This window comes from Fukomys damarensis, unplaced genomic scaffold (assembly GCF_012274545.1).
Source record: "Fukomys damarensis isolate Sample0158 unplaced genomic scaffold, DMR_v1.0_HiC HiC_scaffold_1, whole genome shotgun sequence".
NCBI lineage: Eukaryota > Metazoa > Chordata > Mammalia > Rodentia > Bathyergidae > Fukomys > Fukomys damarensis.
Window position 1 is genome coordinate 61,021,690 of NW_022900913.1, and position 21,344 is coordinate 61,043,033.

The 21,344-nt window shown below is 42.7% G+C and overlaps 2 protein-coding genes across 2 annotated transcripts in view; one reads left to right on the top strand and one right to left on the bottom strand.

The window, feature by feature from the left end:
- Arsb (arylsulfatase B) overlaps positions 1-21,344 on the bottom strand; it is a 164,611-nt gene that overhangs the window by 16,161 nt on the left and 127,106 nt on the right. The window lies entirely within an intron of this gene.
- On the top strand, positions 9,367-10,147 carry LOC104858789 (KH domain-containing, RNA-binding, signal transduction-associated protein 3-like). The gene is given in 2 exon segments (XM_033764156.1): positions 9,367-9,798; positions 9,800-10,147. Coding segments are annotated over 2 exon segments (780 nt in total).

Genomic DNA, 21,344 nt, shown 5'->3' on the forward strand with positions numbered 1-21,344 from the left:
TACTGATTTGAATTGAATAGCTTTATTGTGGGGTCTGAAAGATAGCTATCCTGAGATTCCTGAGCAATCTGAGTTCACTCATACAACCATAATCCTGAAGCACTTCCTAAGTGCTGGACACCTCACATGGTCATGAGCTGACTCCTGCCCATGGGAAGATGCATCCTCTCACTTTCCTGTCCCTGATACTGGCGCTGGCTGCACACTGTCAGAGAGATGTGTTCGGCAGAGGCCTGCTGCTGAGCTTGCATATGGAAAACCAATTACAACAGGGAGCAAAACAAGACAGAACTGAATTTTCCATCGGACTACAGTGATAATGTTTAGAACGAGACAGATTTAGAAGTAGAATGCAAGGCCTGCTATCACATGAGGGGCTGTCTTGTTAGAGGAAGGTACCCTAGAGTGACAGAGATGAGTAAAACCCACACAAGTAGTATAAGTTCTGAAAATATGTCCAGTTGGTGTGGACCAGAGCAGCTCGGCTGTAGGCAGATCCAGACAGGGCCCTGCCCTAACCCCAGAAGCTTGTGCACACAGGCCCAAGCCAAAGGACTCCCTGAAAAGAGCTGCACAGGTGTACAAGCATCATCCAGAAGCCAGACCTGTTACTATCTGTAGTGGCACAGATCCCAGAGAGCAGTCGTGTGGTCCAGAGCAGTGCAGCTGTAGGCAGGTCCACTCAGCCCTCCCCTTGTGTGCCCACCTGGAAAAGAGCTGCACAGGTGCACAAGGAACAGCCAGAGGCTTGCCCCAATACCATGGGTAAGTGGGTGGAGACCCTAGCTAGAAGCCTCTCAGACACCAGGGAAGGGAGTGCATAGCTCCCAGCCAAAGGTCCTCCCAGACAACAGCTACATGGGAGGGCAGGCCCTAGCCAGAAGCACACCTAGATACCATCCCAAGTGTGCACAGGCCCCAGACAGAAGCCCTCCCAGACAACATGTCAGCTCAGGGATCCAGAAGGCCACCATTCTGAATCCAGGAATTGGTGCACTGGTGAGTAGCAGAGAAAAGGCTGCTTGGTAGCTTGCTGGGAATTGAATACCACTGGGTGAGCAAAAAAGTTGCCTCAACAAAGGCACAGCAGGCTGCATCTGCTGATGTGAGAAGACACATAAACAAGTGTCAAAACCAGACCTCCAGATTACCAATGAAAACTCCAAAGGGTAATGAGATGGAACAATCTGATACTCAACCACCTGGACTCCCCGAACTGGCAACAAGAAAGGATCTGGAAAAAATGAAATAAGAAATACTTTCTCTGATAACAACAGAGATTGTGCCCATAATGTAAGACATGACTAACAGATCTAGAGCAGAAAAAGAATAAAAAAAAATAGAGGAGTTGAGGAACATAATGGAATCCCAACACAGGAAACAAATGGAATCTATAAAAATAGATGTAGATTTTCAGGAGATTAAAAGCTCCATTAAAAGTTTACCCAGCAGAATGAGCCAATGTGAGGACAGAATTTCAGATGTAGAACATACTATTGCAATTTGTGACCAGGAAAAGAAAAATTTCTTAAAAATAGTAAGGGACCATGAGAAGTCAATCCAGCAGCTGCTAGACTATGCAAAGAATAACATAAGATGATTACAGTCAATGAAGAAAGAGTGCAGACAACATAAAAAAAAAAAAACTGTTCACAGAAGTAAAGGCAGAAAACTACTGAAGTAGGGGAAAAGAACTTTGCACACAGATAAGTGAGGCACATAGGACTCCAACTAGCCATGATTAAAAATATCCACACACAGGAATATAATAGTTAAGATTCCAGAAACCCAACATAAGAACAAAATTCTCCAAGCAGTTAGAGAAAAGAAACAAATCACATGCAAAGGAAAGCCCACCAGAATCACAGCAGACTTCTCAACACAAACCCTCAAGGCAAGAAGAGCACGGAGTGATGTATTTCCAGCCCTAAAAGAAAACAACCTCCAACCCAGACTTACGTATCCTGTAAAACTATCTTTCAAAATTGATGGAGAAAAAAAGACTTTCATGACAAAGAGGTCTTAGGAACTTCATGAATACCAAACCAGCACTCCAAAAAATTTTAAACAATATCCTAGGAAAAGACAATGAGGATCACAACCCCAGGAAGCCCAGCAGAATGAATCCATAAGGCATGACAAGAAATTAAATGCAAAGAGGGAAAATCCAACAAAAAGAAAAAGTCATAGCAACGATAAGTCAATACATATCAGTTACAATCATCAATGTTGATGGTCTCAATTCACCAATCAAAAGAAATAGACTGGCAGAATGGGACAAGAAGTAAGATTCAACAATATGCTGCATACAAGAAACACACAATTTAAAAAGAAACTCAGAGACTGAAAGTTAAAGGATGGAAAACAATACTCCATGAGACAGGATCCCTTCCCCCAAAAAAGCAGCAGTAGCTATCCTTTTTGCAGATCAAATGGATTTCAAACCAACACTGATTAAGAGACACAAAGAAGGATGATATATCCTTGTAAAGGGAACAACCCAAGAGGAAGACATGACAATCATAAATATATATGTATCAAACACTAGTGCACCCAACTATATAAAACAAATACTAATGGACACGATAAATCAAATAAGCAGTAATATAATAGTAGTGAGGGACCTTAATACCCCACTGTCACAAATAGATCAACTTAACAAAAAATAAACAATAAAATACTAGAACTCAAACTCTTGAACAAATGAACTTAACAGATGTTTAGTGTTCCACCCCACAATCAGAATACACATTCTTTTCACATGGGTTGTTCTCCAAAACAGGCCACATACTCACTCATAACATGTTTACATAAGTGCAAAGGAATTGTATATTATCATATCAAAGTGCAATGAAATTGGGGATCAATAGCAAAAGAAACTGCAAGAATTTCATAAATGCATGGAAATTGAACAAAACATTTTTGAATAACCAATGGGTCACAGAGAAGAAATCAGACAATTTCTACAATTAAATGACAATGTCAACACAACATATCAGAATCTATGGGACACAATAAAAGCAGTCTTACAAGGGAAATTCATAGCAGTGAATTTTCATATTAGGAAAACAGAGTGAGCTCAATTACGCAGCCTGAAGCTGAATCTCAAGCTCCTACAAAAAGAGCAGGGCAAACTCAAAGCTCACACAAAGGAGGAAATTATAAAGATCAGAGCAGAAATCAATGCAATGGAGGCTAAAAGAATGATATAAAAAAATCAATGAAGCAGAGTTGATTCTTTGAAAGAATAAAATTGACAAACCCTTAGCCAACCTTATTTAAAAAAAAAAAGAAAAAGCCTAAATCCATGCAATTAGGAATGAAAAGGGTGAAATTACAACAAACCTAGGGGAAATCCATAGGATCATCAATACCTACTTCGAGAACCTATACTCCAATAAGATGGAAAACAGAAGAAAAGGCAGATTCCTAGATATGTATGAATTACCAAAGTTGAATGAAGAAGATCATTCTAAACAACCCCCCAATATCAATGAAGTTGAAGTCATAATTAAAAATCTGCCAACTAAGAAAGACCCAGGCCCTGATGGCTTCAATGGTGAAGTCTATAAGACATTTAGAAAGGAACTATTGTCACTACTATTTAAACTCTTCAGTGAAATTTAAAAGGAAGCAATACTACCAAATTTATTCCTGGAAGCAAGCATCACCTTGATCCCCAAAGCAGAGAAAGACCCAACTGAAAAAGAGAACTATAGGCCAATTTCAATAATGAACATAGATGCAAAAATCCTTAATAAGATACTGGCAAGCAAAATGCAGAAGATCATCAAAATTATACACCCTGACCAAGTGGGATTCATCTCACAGAAGCATGGATGATGGTTCAACATATGCAAATCAATATATGTAATATACTATATTAATAGAGCCAGGGACAAAAACCATGTGATCATCTCATAGATGCAGGAAAAGTGTTTGACAAACTCCATCATGCAATCATGATAAAAACCCTACAAAAAATTGGAATCTGATAAAAGCCATCTATGAAAAAACCAACCGAAGGGCTGGGGAGTTAGCTCAGTGGTGTTACCACCTGCCTTGCAAGAGCAAGGTCCTAAGTTCCATCCATAGCAAAAAAAAAAAAAAAAAAAAAAAAAAAGAAAAAAAGAAAAACCAACAGAAATTCTTCACACTAAAATCAGGACAAGGATGTCCACTATCACCACTCATGTTCAATATAGTTTTGGAAACATTAGCCACAGCAATTAGTCAAAAGAAAGAAATAAAAGGAATAAAGATAGGAAATGAAGAAGTCAAATTGTCATTATTTGCAGAGAAAATGATACTCTATACAGAAGAGCTCAAGAACTCCACCAAAAGTTTACTAGACTTAATAACCAAATTTAGTAAAGTAGCTAGATACAAGATAAACACACAGAAACAATAATCTTCCTACACACAAATAACAGACTTATTGAGAAAGAAATGGGGCAAACAATTCCTTTCACAATAGCATCCAATAAACTGAAATACCTAATGAAAGAAATTGAAGACCTCTACTCTGAAAACTATAGCACTCAGAAATAAGAGATCAAAGAAGACATCAGAAAATAGAAAGACATCCCTTGCTCCTGGGTAGGAAAAACCAACATAGTGAAAATGGCCATACTTCCCAAATTGCTATATACATTAAATGCAATCCCAATTAAAATTCCAGCAGCATACTTTACAGACCTTGAGAAAACAATCCAAAAATTCATATGGAATAAGAAGAGACCTAGAATAGCAAAAGCAATTCTAGGCAATAAAGACAAGGTAGGGGATATCACAATCTCCAACTTGAAACTATACTACAAAGCTACTGTGATAAAACAGCATGATACTGGCAAAGAAACAGACCTGAAGACCAGTGGAACAGATTAGAAGATGCAAAAACAACTCCGGCCACCTCACCTTTGACAAAGGAGCCAAACACTCTTATTGGAGGAAAGATAGACTCTTTAATAAATGGTGCTGGAAAAATTGGGTTTCAACCTGCCAAAGATTAAAACTAGATCTATATCTCTCACCATGCACTAAACTAAAATAGAAATGGATTAAAAATCTAAACATTAAAACAGAAACACTAAACAGGCTGGAAGAGAGGTTAGGTAGAACTCTTGAAGACATTGGCAAGGAAAAGATTTTATGTACAAAACCATAGTTTGTACGTGAACTAGCACAAACAATCAATAAGTAGGATCTCTTCTTATTAAAAAAGCTTTTGCACAGCAAGAGAAACAACCAAGTGTGAAGAGACAACCCACAACATGGGAAAATATTTTCACCAGCTGTTCCTCAAAGGTCTACTAACTAGAATGTACACAGAACTTTAAAAAAATCAGACCTTCCAAATTTAAAGACCCAATCCAAAAATGGGCAACTGAAATGAACAGACAGTTCTCAGACAAAGAGGCAGAAATAGCAATTAAACATATGAAAAAATGTTCAACACCACTGGTCATTGGAGAGATGCAAATGAGAACAATGCTGAGATTCCATTTCACTCAAGAAACAATGGTTACTATTATGAAATCAACCACTAACAAAGGCTGGTGGGGCTGTGGGGAAAAAGAAACCCTGTTCCACTGCTGATGGGAGTGTAGACTGGTGCCACCATTGTGGAAATCAGTATGAAGACACCTCAAAGAACTAGGACTAGAGGTCCCATTTGACCCAGCTATACCCCTGCACACATGTTCATAGTAGCACAGTTTGTAATAGCTAAAACTTGGAAACAGCCCAATTGCCCACCAACTGGAGCCTGGATAGAGAAAATGTGTGTTTTTTAAAAATGAAATGGCCATAAAAAATGAGAAATTAGAGATGTTGTAATTACTGAATAGTTTCTCTGGTGTGAGAAACTGAAAGTGTAAATAAGGACTAAAAGGTATAGTAGATAAGGTGAAACAGGAAGAAAAGGGGAAAAGGAGAAGGGGAAGTGAGGGGGGAAGGGAAAGGAATTAATATGAGAAAATGAAAAAAATGGAAACAAAGTCTTTGTAAATAGGGTGGGGTGGAGGGGTTGAAGGGAGGGTAGCAGAATGGGAAAGAAAATAAGAACCAAGATATATGTAAAGGTACAAATTTCCAATGATGGATGTCATTATATTGAATACCTAAAATGTACCATAAAAAAGAAAATATGGACAGTTGATCCAATATCTTCTCCTGACCCTAGGACAGACTGTCACATAAAAAAATCCTGGAAGGAGGAATAACAGGTACCAAAACAGTTAGAGGAGAAGGCTGATCTGCTGCTGGATGGCCCCATAGGACAACCTCAATCTTCGGCAACTAATTCTACAGTTTGGAAGGATTAGAGAAGAGTTTGAACGTTCCTGAAATAGGTGATGAAAATGCTATTTGCTCTGACTTGATCATTACATGCCACATACATGTGCTGAACTATAACAGTTACCCCATAAATACACACAAACATTATATGCCCCCAAATCTCGATAATGTAGAAAATTAAAAGACCCTGGAGTAACACCCCTATACCTGATGGCTTCTTTCTCAAGGAAGAGAGGGATAAACAGGAAAGTAGGGGTATTTGTAACTGAACACTCCATGCAACACCCAGGGTTGGCTTGCTGGATGGACAGAAGCAAAGTAGGAAATTGCTCTCAGGGGCCAGAGTTCACTTGAGGTCACTGCTCCTCAACCAAACCCCTCACCCAAAGGCCTCCCTTTCAGGTAAAACTAGCATAAAAGACTTTCCTCAATTGACTGAGGTTGTGCATTTTTTATTTCCTTTTGTAGTACTAGAACCTTGAACCTAAAGAGTGCAGAGCTACTTCTTCAGCCTTTTTTTATTTTATTATGAGATAAGATTTTGAACAGCTGGGAGAGGTGGCACAAGCCTGTACTTCCAGCACTCTGAAAGCTGAGGCAGGAGGATCTCTGCAGGTTCTAGGTCAGCCTGGACTACATAGTGAGTTCAAGACCAACCTAAATAACATAGCAAGACTTTGTCTCAAAAAAAAAAAAAAAAAAAAAAAAAGTTTTCCAAGTTTACCTCAAACTCATGATCCTTCTGCCTCAGCCTCCCAGGCAGCCAAGATTACAAGTGTGTACCACCCAGCAAGGCTGTGTTTGTTTGTTTGTTGTTTTGTTTTCTGGTAATGGGGATCAACCTCAGGACCTTGTGCTTGCAAGGCAGGCATGGTTAAATCCCTGGCCCAAGGCTGTGTATTTTAGAAAGGATCACATGGTAAAACAACAATGGTAACAAATCAACAATATCTTTCTGAATATATTTGTTCAAGGAATTATCAAAAAACATTAATTTTCCTTTATTTCTCTCCTCTCCTTTTTGAGGATGTGCCATGTATTGTTTTAGATACCAGAGTGGTATCTAAAAGAAGTAATATCAACAAAAAGCCATACTGTACATGGCAAAGAGTACCTAGTATTGGCATGTCAGTGTTAAAAAAGACCAAGGACTAAGTGCTATAAACCTCTAGAGACACAAAGTTTATTCATGGTTGGTGAGGCAAGAAAAGGCTTCCCTGAAAAGGTGAGGTGTCAGGTGAGGGTTCATACCAACAGTCAGTGGGATTCACAGAGGAGGACAGGCAGGAATCAGGCCACCTCAGGCAGGGTAAGGTTAAAATTGGCTTCACTGGGGAACGTTTACCTGGATGTGACAGTGAGGCTTCCCTGGAGAAACCACAGCAGGTTACTGAGGGGCCAGGGCAGAAGCACTTTCCTCTCTGCCCTGTGGGACTTATCTGCTGTCACAGGAAAGTCTTCCCTTGGGCACTGGAGCTCCAGCCCCCGTGGCAGTTCACCATCAGATGCTGCTCCCAGTACTGGGGAAGGATTCCTCTGGGATTGATATGGTTAAATCAGCCTGTAGTTCTATGGTACCCTCTGAACACTTGAGACAAAGTTGGCAGCATACTGGGGCTTTTCCAAGAGAAATATTTGCTACCGAAAGTGATTTTTACACACATCTTTGCCTCCTTTGATCAAGAGATAATTACTAAGCTGTTAAACACAGAAGCCAAAGCCTGGCAAAGCAAGAGTATGCTGCTTTAAGAGCACCAAGGGAACAGAAGGAACTCTGGGGTGCATGGGTCAGGGACTGCTGCTCTTGCATGCCTCTTGTGAGCGAGGTCTGTGGCCTCAAATTCCCACAGACACAGCACTGTCTCTCTATTGTAGGGCTTGGACTGCCATCTGCTTCTTTGCTCATGGCTGCTTTCCTGCTTTACCCAGCTCCATTCCAGAAGTTCAAATGATGCAAACTCTATAAAGACTGGAATTCTTTCCCCAAGGAATATAGGAATTTATTACTCACACTAACAAGTATTTATTGAGCATCTATGCTGTGCTTGGTGCGGGAAGAGAAACTGGGTTTGATCCATGCAACTGTTAGTACTGAGAATTCCCAGTGCACTGGGAATGAATGGTGCTGTCTTGCCCACACCCCCTGCAACAGGCCCAGAGCTAGAGGATCAGGCCAGGCCTGTGAACGTTTCTGTGCCCTATTCTCCCACCTGAGGGATTTGGAAGAACTAGGTGAGGCCCTGGGCAGTGCAGAAGAGGCCAAGGCACAGTGTAAGCAGAGTGCCTGAATAGCTCAGTCTGCAGCCACTAACATTCTTTATAGCTCAAGGAGCAAAGGTGTATACTGAGTGAGATTCCTGTACAGTATAAGAAATGCCAGGGAGGAATGGAGATTGTCTTTCAGGATTAGTAACTGCTTATTGCAGATGTAACCAAAATGTGTGGAATTGAAAAAAATTTGCTGCTGGCTCAAAGTGAAACTCTTCAAAATCAAAAATAATCAATTCCTCTTTCCTTGCCACTTCTCCACACTGTCCCATCACTGAGGTTAGAGGACTTATTCTGTCAGTGTCATCACATAAGCTGCTCTAAGACAGAGAGGCTAGGGACAGGCTCATTTTCATGCGACAGAGCAGAAATGGACACTACTGAGCTATTCTGACTTACCAAGCCAGGTGAAAACAGCCAGTGGGAGGGAAAGAGATGCTCAGAGGGATCAGAAGTCTCTTGACATGGCAGGTAATTCATCCACTAAAACTAACAACCAAAGACAGCGATAGATGCTGTAATTACCCAAACACCTTCAAAGAATGGGACCTGGAGAGGAGACAAGACGTGCAATTTCTACTCAAGTAGAAGCTGATGGCTGTAGGACAGACCCTTGGCCACAATAGTGGCCCTCCCAGCGGTGATTTCCTCGGGAACATGGGAAATGCTACCAGGTATCCTGTTTGTTTTCTGAGGCCTACTGATAAGGCTCCTTTGTAATCCAGTCCACCTGAGGGCTATGGCTCTCCTTCAAGCTCTGTTCCTGTTACCCAGTACTTAGTTCCAAAGGCCCCGTCAATGTTTGCCAATCAGAGTCCATGCATGGGCCTCAGCACTGGCTTCCAGCCCAACACCCCCCACACCCATGGCACAGTGAACAGCAGGCAACTCCTCACAATTAACCTCAGTGACGACCTCCCTGTCCTCATTGAAGTATTTGCCCCACCCGCAGAAGCTTATGCCCGCATGGGACATACTTTGGAAGAGATCAAGAAGTTTCTCATCCTTGACTATAATGATGAGATCAGGCAAGTACAGCTGCTGGAATTAACATATTTGAATGGTGGATCAGAAAACACAGATGTTCCAGTAGTTCGAGAGAAACCCACCTTGCATACAAGAGGTGTGCCAATCCCAGCAATAACCAGGGGAAGAGGAACAGTTACAGCCTGGCCAGTTGGACTTGGGGTTCCACGAGGGACACCAATGACCAGGGGAATCCTTTCTACCCCGAGGGCCAGTGAGCCGGGGAAAAGGCCTTCTCATGCCCATAGCAAGAGGAGTCCCTTGCACTGGGTACAGACCTCTACCACCAGCCCCAGCATGGGAGACCTGTGGAGAAAATGACTATGATGATGGGCGTGGCACTGCTTATGATGGACAGAGTTACAGTTCCTGCGATAACAGCTACAGCACCCCAGCCCAAAGTGGCACTAATGACTATGATTATGGACACGGGCTCAGCCAGGAGACCTACAGTTCCTATGGACAAGAGGAGCGGACTAACTGCAGACACAAGGCGCCTTGGGAGAAGACAGAGAAGGGCATCTACAGGGACCAGCCACGTGGCAGATACTGATTGTATTGTCTGATGCTGTGAAATAGCCAATCTCCAGCGTCCTGTCTACTGTTCAAAGTAATTTTTTCTATGAACAATCCCTTTTTAAATAAATCAAAATGTTTAAAGACTGAATGAATGGAATTTAAAACTAATCTGTCAAAACATCAACCTGGTGAGGAAAAAAAAAGACATGTAAAATTTTGTTATTTCCAGTCTGTATATGAAAAAATAGGTCATCAAAAGAAAAAGAAAAACTTTAACTAGTGTTAAAAAAACAGGTTTACTAAATATATTAATCCATTCTTTTAACATAAGCCTTCCTTTCATTTCAAAGGTTTCCACAGAATTGTTATTTTATCTTTCAGCCATATGCTAGCTTTTTTTCCTCTTGCCAACATGTGTAAAAAGGGAAGCCAATTACAAATGCAAATAATGTGGTATTCTTTTGTAATTTAAGTCTTGAAATGTTCTGTAGTGTTAAGCAAAGTCTCCTCTTGCTTGATACTAAATAAACTTTTGAAAGAAAAGAAAAAACAAAACAAAACAAAAAAAAACTCCAGGGGATGTGTGTTGGAGAGGGCAAGAGCCCCACCAGAGTTGTGATATTATAAATAATGCCTCATGGGGAATTCTGAAAACACCAAAGCCTTTTTCCAGTAATTGCTGAACCACATAACAAGCATTAGGCTTAATCCTATAATCACATCAGTTTTATCTGATTCTGGGCTGCTTTCTGTATTTACCAGTCCAACCAGAGCAGCATTAAGCCAGGGAGGTGACAGGCAGCTAATACTAGATGACCAGAACCTAATTTTGAGAAAGAAGCTTCCATCAGGTATGTGATAAAGACTGAACTAAGTGTGGCTGTTAGGAAGGAAAGTATGTTTTTCTTTCTATTCATTACTTTCATTTCCAATCATTTTCTTCCCATTCATCTTTTCATGATGTATGCACGCTGTTCTACTGCTTCCATAGCATAAGAACCATGGCTGAGAAAGCACAGCTCACTCTTCTCAGCCCTAGATTCTTTTTCTGGTTCCATCTGACCTTGACAGAAAACCAAGTAGGAGTAGGGGGAATGATATATGATGACTCATATGTGGTCAGCATACCTTTGTCCTCTGAGAAGGACCATGGCTGGGAGCGGGAGGTCCGTGGATAGGAGCTCGACACTGGTGACTGCCGGAGACTCTGAGGGCTCTGGATGCTCATGCGCAGAGGGAGGCGTGACCTTGGGAGAGGTCGCAGTTGGGCCCAGAGCAGTGCTTCAGTGCTGTGGGAGGCACTGTGATGAGGACAGACTCTGGCCTCCTTGAAGGAACCGGGGTTCTGCCCTGCCACTTCCTAGCAGGGTAGACTTGGGGACAAAGGACTAAACTTTTCTAGGACTTCTTGGTAGGATGGGGATAATGCTATCACCAACGTGCAAGCGGATTCTGTGAGGATTACATGAGGTGATGAACAGTTCAGTGCAACACGATGGAAAATATGGTGGCCTTTCTTGTCACAGTTGCAAAATCTACTATGGATTCCCCTACTCTTGCCACCCTATTGTGTAATTCCAGAGTATTAAGGTGGTGACAACAATAAAACAAAACTACTTGGTTATCAGGAAATAAAAAAAAGATAAGAGTCCCCATGTCCCCCAATATGGATACAGATTTTATAGCAGAAGGATGTCATGAGGCTATTAATAAGCTATTAATAAGATGATCTTTACAGATCATCTGCATTCAACACACAAGAGACACCACTAGAGAAGCAGCAACACCTTTCATATGAACACTAACACTGACTGAAGCACACAGGAAACAGACCATAGTTTCTGGATTGGCCCTGCTTCTCTGGATGTGTTACTATACTGACACTTTCAACAAAGATTTAAAAATTGCAGCAACATCCAATGGTGGCCCATAGCAAGCTCCCAGGCAACCATCCTCCTCCTCCTCCGCTCATTGCATATGGTCCAAAGCACAGCTTCTACATTTACCTTGGTCACATCAACAAGAAAGGTTTGCCTGGTTACTCAGCTGGCAGCTGGCAGCCTCTCCTGGACTGACTGACTCATTCACCCACAGCTCTTAAAGTGTCTGATGTGACATGCATGGTTTTTGGTTGCTTCTTCTATGTCATACTACTAGCAAGTGGCACATGGTGGGGGAGCAGACAAGACAGCTAACCCATATGAGTAGACACCCCAGAGATATAGTTACTCTTCTACTCCCTGTCACCTCCTGTGAGTCTTTCTCTGCTCTCTCACAACTCTGTCTGCAGTATGCAGGGGCAGAATGCTGGGTGGTGAAAGTGGGGAGTGTCTGAGGACAACATAGCAAGCACAGGGCACTCCATGTTGGGCTGTCGTGGTGGTGGGGGGATTGGAAACAAGAAGAGGGTGGGAATGAGGCCAATGAAAAATCCACTCTGGAAATGTTAAGCTAATGGACTCGAGAGCTTCTGGTCCAGAAGGAAATATACAGAAACAGCGTGAGATTCAATAATTCAGCACTGAGCCTGTCCTCCACATTTTATGCTTCTAACTGGCCAGGGGTCCCAGGCTCCATCAGAATGCAGCTCCACCAGTGGCCTTCCCAGGAGAGTTAGCTCTGTGCAAACATCTCTCTCTTAAAGTGCTCTTGTGCCCACTTTCCTGGGCACAGGCATGTAGAAAAGAGCACACTACTCCTCTGTAATCTGCCACGAGAGGCCATGATTCCTTCTCGGTGGACTCATCTCAAAAGAAGCCCAGTTCCTCACCCTTATCTGAATGAGGCAGGAAACAGATCCTATTTTCAAGGCCTTTTAAACCTATTTGAGGAAATTTAAGGAAAGTTAAAGTTAGGCACAAAGTGACAAAGGGTTGCGTATGGCAATAATGTGGACCCTCTTCCCTAACAAGGAGATCCTCAGAGGTGACCTTGGATGAGACAAAGACACAATAAAAGGAACCTAAGAAATGAGAGGTTGAGAACAAAATAACCTTTCTACCTTCCTTTCCATGTACTAAAAACAACAACTGAGCCAGGGATTTAGCTCAGTGGTTCCGCCACCTGCTTCACAAGTACAAGGACCTGAGTCCGATCCCCGGTACCACCCCCACCAAAACCCAAAAAACTCCAATAACTTATTATGAAAAATTCCAAGTCAATCGAATAGAATAATAAACACCAATTCATATTCCATGCCACCCACAACTGGGGGCCAATCTTCTGTTATCTTTACTCTTCACCCCTCCTTTCCATATGATCTCAAAGCTACTCTCAGCTATCTTTCCATCAATAAATATTTCAGTATGAATCTCTAAAAGACAAGGATTCCTAAACACCTGCAACCACAGCACTACACAAAAGGTACCTAGCACTCAAAGACAAATAGCAGTTTGCAGAACTTTAGGATAACTCCCCAGTAGCTTCATAAACCCAGCTGCTGTTTGCATATCTGATTCCACATGGTTTGCAGGTGCTTTTCCCATGAGGCCTGTGACCTCCTGGTAGCTGGTGGACACTGATGAGAGCCTGCAGCAGGTTCAGGGTGGCCCAGCTTGCTGGTAGGGCATGTCCTAAAGTGAGTGGAGCAAGGGTCAGTTCAGGTTGCCTTTACAACTCCTGCACAGAGAAGAGCTCCCTGGAAAGTACTTCTTAGACTTCCAGAGCCATAGGCTCTGCAGAAAGCCAGATACTTCTGAGGACAACAAGGGACAGCTCGGCATTCCTGCCTCAGCTGGTACCTCTGTGCTGTTTGCAGTGTGTTGCTGGAGAGAACCTGGATGGTTGCTGAGCACACTGGCATGGGCCAGAGACTTCTTGGCTGACTTCTGCAGTATGTGAGGTGGGTGGGGCAGCACCCCAGAAGACACCAATAAATCTGAGCAATTCTATTTGGCCCACTTTCTGTTTCTTAACCAGTCATTAAAATGTTAGTGAGGGCTAAAGGCTTCTTCCAAGCAGGGTAAAAAATTTGCAAAACACATTGTTTCCAAAATGGTGAATGGACAGACATCTATGTCTCTGTAACATTTAGAATATAACAAAGAATGTGCATGAACAAACAATCCTATCAGAGTAGGCACAGAGACACAGAAAAGACTAAGGGAGGAGCAATTAGTACTTAGTTCTGACAGGAAAGGTAGTGGCCGCAGCTAGGGAGACTTATTTCTAAAGGAGATGGTGTTTGAGCTGGACCTCAGGGGCCGAGCCTGGAAAAGGCCAGACAGGGCCATCAGCAGCAGCCCAAGGAAAAGCACATGGGTGGGATGGCAGGTGACATTAGGAGAGAGGAAGCTCTAGAGAGCTCGGGGAGAGATGTGCAGGGAGGCTGGACCCCCTGCCTGGGCCCACCTGTGCAGGGGCTCTGCAGAGTGGCCTGGCACCCAGCTATGCTCTAGAGCAGGCACCAGGGATGTACTGGGGGACTCTAAGCAGGCTACTGCCTTTCATGGAGAGGATGTTAGTGGGAAGCAGGAGAGGTGAAAGGTCTTTTGGTACCTGTCATGGGTGGCTCACTCAGAGGAGGCCAGAAAGAGTGAGGATTGATAGGAGATAGATGGCTGGGGAGCGTGTTCAGGAAGGAGGGCCTATCAGGTCTGGCTGAGTCCCCGTGTTGGCAGTTCTTCCCGCACTGGGGCTAGGAGAACCATTCTGAAGTCAGGCTGAGGACCGCAACAGTCCAGCGCAGCCCTCACACAAGGCTGGAGAGAACCTGCCACCATCTGGTATGCAGCACCTGGCCACCACCAGTCACTCTTCACCCGCTCCTCTCTGATCAGTGTCCTGGCCACTGGCAGAGAACACCCGGGGCCTGCCTCGGTCATAACAGCTCAGGGACACGCTTCTCAACCTACATGCCCATGTAACTGGCCCTTGATTCTGGCTGTCCCTGAGACTTCTGGCCACTGAGAGGACACTGTAGCAGCTGACAACTGTAAGCAGGACCCTCTCTAGCCCTTCTATCAGATCCTGGTCTGGTGGCCCAGGGTAGGAACACTCTAGGAACCCACAGCTTCTTGGCACCACATGCTGCTCTCCTGATTTCTACTCACTCCTCACACTTGCATCACCCACATCCTCCTGCCCTCACCCAACTTCACACCACACCACCAGGCTATGCACCTTCCCTCAAGTGCTCAGAGAACAATCTTTTCTCTTTTTCGGGCGGACACAGAGCAGAAGTAAACATGGGAGTGATTAAATCTGTACCCAACACCAGTCCTGTGACTCCATGAATGTCTAGGATTGCTGGCCTAAGTACTCCAGAGAGAACTCAGTTGGGAAGAGACAGGTAGAAACAGCACAGCAAGGTCTCTTTCTGCACTGAAGGAAAAACAGATTGGTGCCTGTGGGTTATTTGTTTCTCATTTGCTTTGGAAAAAGACCGTCTAGAGAATTTGGAAACCTGCATTCCATTGCAGAATGCAGAGCAGATTTCTGCTGACAGTCAGTTTGGCAGGGGGTAGACTGGTCTGTTTTTGCTGGTGAGCTCATGTTCTGGGGTACACATTACAGAGTTCTGATTCTGATGCCAGCAATGCTGTACCTTCAGCACGAAACTGTAATTAGCACTGAACGGCTTTTGAGTTCTTCTTTAGGACACACTTTAAGAAAAACCCAAGGCCTTCCTACTGAAAGCTGTCAGCACCCCCAGGGACCATTCTGGTTAAACATCTTCAACTAGAACTGCAGTTGGCCTTCCTGTACTTTGGTAGTTTCAGGAACTTCCAGCCACAGAGCCAGCCCTGTGTTCAGAAAATGACTGTGATTGGATTTCTCCCAAGTTCTCCAAGGCCTTGAATCTTTGACTTAGTGCTGTTAACACAGTTAAACTTTTTGTTACATACTAGTTTTTACCCAATATAAAAAATCAGCAATACTAGAAAAGATAGATCAAGTTTTCTATAGAAACTTCAGGTCCTAATGTGTGGATTAAATTAAAAATTTTGAAAAAATGCCCAGAGCTGTGGGTGTAACAAGCTCTTCCTGAAAACTACTCTTGATTTTGGGGGCACCAAGAACCTAGGACAAAGCATGTGTTTGATATTTACCATACATTTCCATCTATTGTTGTTTTAGGTTTCACCTCTCTAATCGGAGTACAAAGTTATTGGGTTGTTTTGCAGTACTTGAGACTAAACCCAGGGCCTCATGGATGCCAGTCAAGCACACCTGACCTACTGACCCACATCACCAGCCCTTTATGTTTTACTTTTGAGACAGGATCTCATTAAGTTGCCCAGACTGGGCTCAAACTTGGCGATCCTCTTGTCTCAGCCTCCTGAGGAGCTACAATTATAAGAATGTGCCACTAGCCCTGGCTAGAGCACACTGTTTTTGAAGTTAGCACCTTTACATTATCTTTGTCTTACCTGCATTCCTGAGTGAATCAATAAGCTCTCAGTCTTATTTGTTGATTTAATAGTTGAAGGTGACAGGGACAGGCTAGCATTTTCCTGGCTTCTTTGGTCAGTGAACACCTCCCCAAGAAAGGTGATATTTTGTCCGGGTCTCAGTGTTCTCTGGTCTGCTTCCTTCTTCCTTTCCCTAAGAAGCTAAATTCCATCAAGAGGATACAACCAAACTAGCAATATAAACTAACAGGACACTGAAATTCACCAGAGGACACTCAACAGATAATTCATTTCTGACACGAGAATTATGAGACAAGTGTATGAAGACAACACCCAATGCCTTTCCAACAAATAAGATTCTGTGTTAAAAGGACAAAAGTACTGACTGGGGACATTTCAGATGAAGAAATAACTGTGTTAGCCTCACTGCTCTTTGACATTTGCATCTGTGACTTGCAGAGGCCCAATGGAAAGCAGACTGCCGGTATCCACAGAAAGCCATTCCAGCATAAGAAAGTTCTTTTGCCTAAAGCAAAACAGATGTGCAAGAGGGACAAAGTGGAGTTTCTTAGGGGTGCACTAACATTCAGAATTACATAGCTATCTCAGGAAATATGTACTGAAGTGATGAATATAGAATCCTGATCACTCTTTGTCCCTAAAAATGCAATATAAAGAGCAGAAACTTTTATCTAGAAAAATGTTAATTATTACTATAGATGAAAAACTTCAATTTATATTCACATTTCATCTGTGTACATATATATTTTTAAGCTGGAAGGATATATGCCAACTGAACTAACCCTGCACCGGAGGTTTAACTATCCAGAAATTGTGGTCAAGAGCTGCCTGACAGATGTGGATTCAGATCCACTTGACTAATGAGCAATTACAAAGGTTGCTACATCTTTGCAAATGCTTCCAAGCAGGCAAGAGCATACCCGGGTCATTTGCACATGTGTCCACACATAGGAGCCACAGGCAAACGGACCTGGAAACAGAAAAGCACAGCCAGCTTCCTTCTTTGAGTTGTAGGTCAGAAATCACAGAGTAGCAAACAGGTGTTCAGCTTCTTTGAGGTCCTGGAAAAGACAAAGAGCAACACAAGCCAGAGCACAGGCACTGAGCAGGGAGGAGTGTGCTATATGTTGAAGGGCAGAGAGAAGAGGACTTACAGTAGGAGAGGGGAGAGCATGGACAAATGCCTCCACAAGCAGCCATCTGAACCAGGCTGGAAAAGATGCTGCAGGAGTCTTGAAGTTTGATCAAACTATAAAATGTATATATGTAATAGACTGGAAATAGCTAGCTACACAGCAGTCAAGATCAATTTAGTAGACAAGAATGCTAAGATGATTAAAACCATCCCACACATTTGGATGGTCACATTACAGAAATGAAGTCACAGGAACATTTTGTCCAAGCACACACATAAAAACATTACACATAGCATTAGATGTAGCTTAGAGAGCTAGAACTGTCCAGGAAATATAGCATATAATAATAATATTTGATGATGATGATAAAAGGTCTACACATTATGAATATACAGTACAGACAGAATAAGCACACATTTTTCACTAAGTTTTTCTACTCTTACACAAATTAAACTTTAGATATAGTCTCTACTTAAACTACACAGCGTTTATCACTTAAAACACATAGCAGTGATTTGTGATCATCTAGACAGTCATGCAGTACTGTGAAAATCTTCACTTTTCTCATTTTGTATTTATTATGAGCATTAGCAGAATAGTGTTCTGTTCACTTTCTTCCAATTTTACTAAACATAACGTATTTGCTAAAACTGTACAGTATTTCAATATTCAAAACTGCTTGAGTGAAACAAAAGGATTACAAAACACAAATGCTGAATGCTAATAAAACCACCTATATAATGATGTATTTAAAAAGAATGAGCCCAGATATGGATTATATGCAGAAATGGAGACTCCACAACTGCACTGGGTTGATAGGATGTTTTCAGTTTTAATATCTGCCCACTTCCTCTACTTCGCTGAGTGATAGTAAGCCTAAGACGTCTGCAGACCTGCCACTTCTGATGGAAAATGTGCAGAGTCAAAAAAAAAAATGCTGCTAATGAAAGGTTCTGGCATCTGAATTTAATAATCAGATGGCATTTGGAGCCTAGTTTTCAACAGTATAGATGCTTAAACAAATCAAGCTGAAATAATACATAACTCAGTGCATGTATTTCAACGGTGATTATTCTCATTTTACATGTTCATGTGCAACCTCTTAGGAGATACTCTTAAAAGCAACCTCACAGGAAGAAGAGTGAGGCTGTGGTTCACAAAGGACCACACTGAAGTAAGGAGGATGCACCAGTGCAGTCCCCTCCAAGTTGCTGTCAGCCATCTGCCACAATACCAGGCAACCTGCAATGCCCTCTCCTCTCCTTTAAAAGCTGTTTGGTTTTTTTTTTGTTTTTGTTTTTTGTACTGGGGATTGAACTTGGGTCCTTGCACTTGCAAGGCAGGCCACCAAGATAAAAGCCAGGTTTTTAAAAATCCTCTGAGAATGCCATTTGGGAATATTCTTCCTCTTCCCAACTCGTTTCTCATCTGCTCTTCAGTTTTTTGGCATTGGCTGTCATTTTTGACATAGGTTTACAACATATTCTCTAACTCAATTATATCTTCTTTGAAGACAAGAAATGATGGGTTATGTCTTTTCATTTCTAGAGAAACTTTCCTCAAAGTTTACGGTCCTTGAATCATCAGAATTGCCTGGTGTTTGATCAGAGTACAGCTCAGAGAACTGGAAGCTATACAGAGGGAGGCCCCAGGAAGCTGCTTTTTGGACATACTATCGTGGTGACTGTTAGGGATGCTAAAGATTGAGGACTACTACATACAAGGACTATGCAGCAGGACTACCAGCACTGTAAGCAGAATTAGTATCAATAAATATTTGTGGACTATATAAAGGCATACAGAATTAAAAAAAAAAACAACCAAACAAACAAAAAGTATGTGCACCATTAACAAGTTAAGATTATGTAGTCTTGATCAATACATACAAGAAGAAATGCTCAACATGACTGACCATTAGAGAAATGCAAATAAAACACTAAGATTCCATCCTACCCCAGAAAGAATGGTCATCATCAAAAAACCAAACAATAACAAATGCTGGCAAGGCTACTGGAAAAAGGAACCCTTTACATTTGGTAGAAATGGAAATCAGTATGGAGAGTCCTCAAAAACTGAAACTATTCCCCTTCTAGGTATCTTCCCGAGGAAGTTACAGACATGAGATTATAGTGGTAGGTACATGTATGCCTATGTTTATAGCAGCACAATTCGTAAGAGCTAAATCTTGAAAGGGGCCTATATGTTCATCAACAGATGAATGAATAAAGAAACTGGTATTTCTCTATCATCGAGTACTACACTGTTATAAAGAAAGATAAACTTGAATCACTTGTAGGAAACCTCCTGGCCTTCTTTCTCCATGAAGCCCCTTTTCTTGTAATAGGAGACTTGAGGTCCCTGGCTTTGTCTGCAGGAGCCACTGGCTCTGGTGGTCCCTTTCAGCATCAAGATCTGAGTCTGAAATTCTTGCTTCTGACAGCCTCAGGTACATTCTTCAGGAGAAAGTTGTTGGTGGCTACAGCAGTTACAGGCACTCAGCTGGGCTGTGAAATGTAGAAAACCATCCGCTGCAGTTGTGGGGATGTCTCAGGGTAAAATCCTATTGAGACAGTCTGTCCAAGAGATTTCTTGGACTCTCATTGCACTGTGAACTGAAGGACATGGACTCGTATCTCCTTCTTTTACTGCCCAGTGGGGCCCAGTGAAGAGGCTGCTCCATACAAGTATTGCTGATTCAAGGGTTTGAATTCCCAGCTCAGGTACCTGACTCTGTTCGGCTCCTGGATAGGGTTCCCTCCTATGTTACTGCCACCTTGCTGCAGTCATAGTCATTTTACCCCTGGAACTCCAACATCAGAAAGACCCACCCTGGGTGGCTGTGGGTGGTCCATGAACCTTAGCTCCTGGTGACACTCTTGTGAGGTAGTTACACTTACTGCGAGAGGGGTTACAGCTCTGCTTACTCACCAGTGACCTTAAGATAGGGAGAGAATCCAAGTGGCCTAACCTAGACACTGGAGTCTTATAAAAGCTGAGTATCTTCTCTGCCTCGAAGCACAAGAGAAGGCATAGAAGTTTTGCATATAAGGGATCCGATAAGAGCCAAGTTCTCTGTTGCTGGCTCTAAGCTGGAGGGGAACTGGGGCAGGACTTGAGAGACTGAAGGCCTCCATGCGGAGGAGCAGGGACTTTCATCCTATAGCCACAGCTAACAGCCATGCCAGTGATGTGCGTGAGCTTGGTGGCAACTCTTCCCAGGTAGGAATCCAGCCTGGAGGCTCCTTGATCTCTGTCTCAGGAAACCCCAGCAGAGAACTGTCTGGCCATTCATCTAGCAATTAGGAGATAGGCAGTGGTGCTATTAGAAGCTGCTAAATTCCATGAAATTTGTTATTTGGAACCTGCAGCCCTCTGGGAACGTCAATAGCTGTGTTCTCCTTGGCTCTCAGACTCTAGTGCAATCAGGTCTCCACTTGGGACAGATGAAGGATGGTCGTTAGGCAGGCAGAAGTAAGGAAGGACCATGAGGATGACTGTTGTCCTATTTCACCATCCTGGCCAATCCCTGCTTCCCTCCTTCCCTGTGTATGTCCACCCGACCCTACACCTGTGAAATCTTCCTTTGTCTGGTGGGGCACCGTACTTCATTCTAAAAGTCTCTATGTTTAACCTATATCCTTTATGCTCCCAGGACACTACTGGGCTTCAACATGAGCAATAGAAATAGGAATATCAACAAATGTTATTATGGAGATCCTGC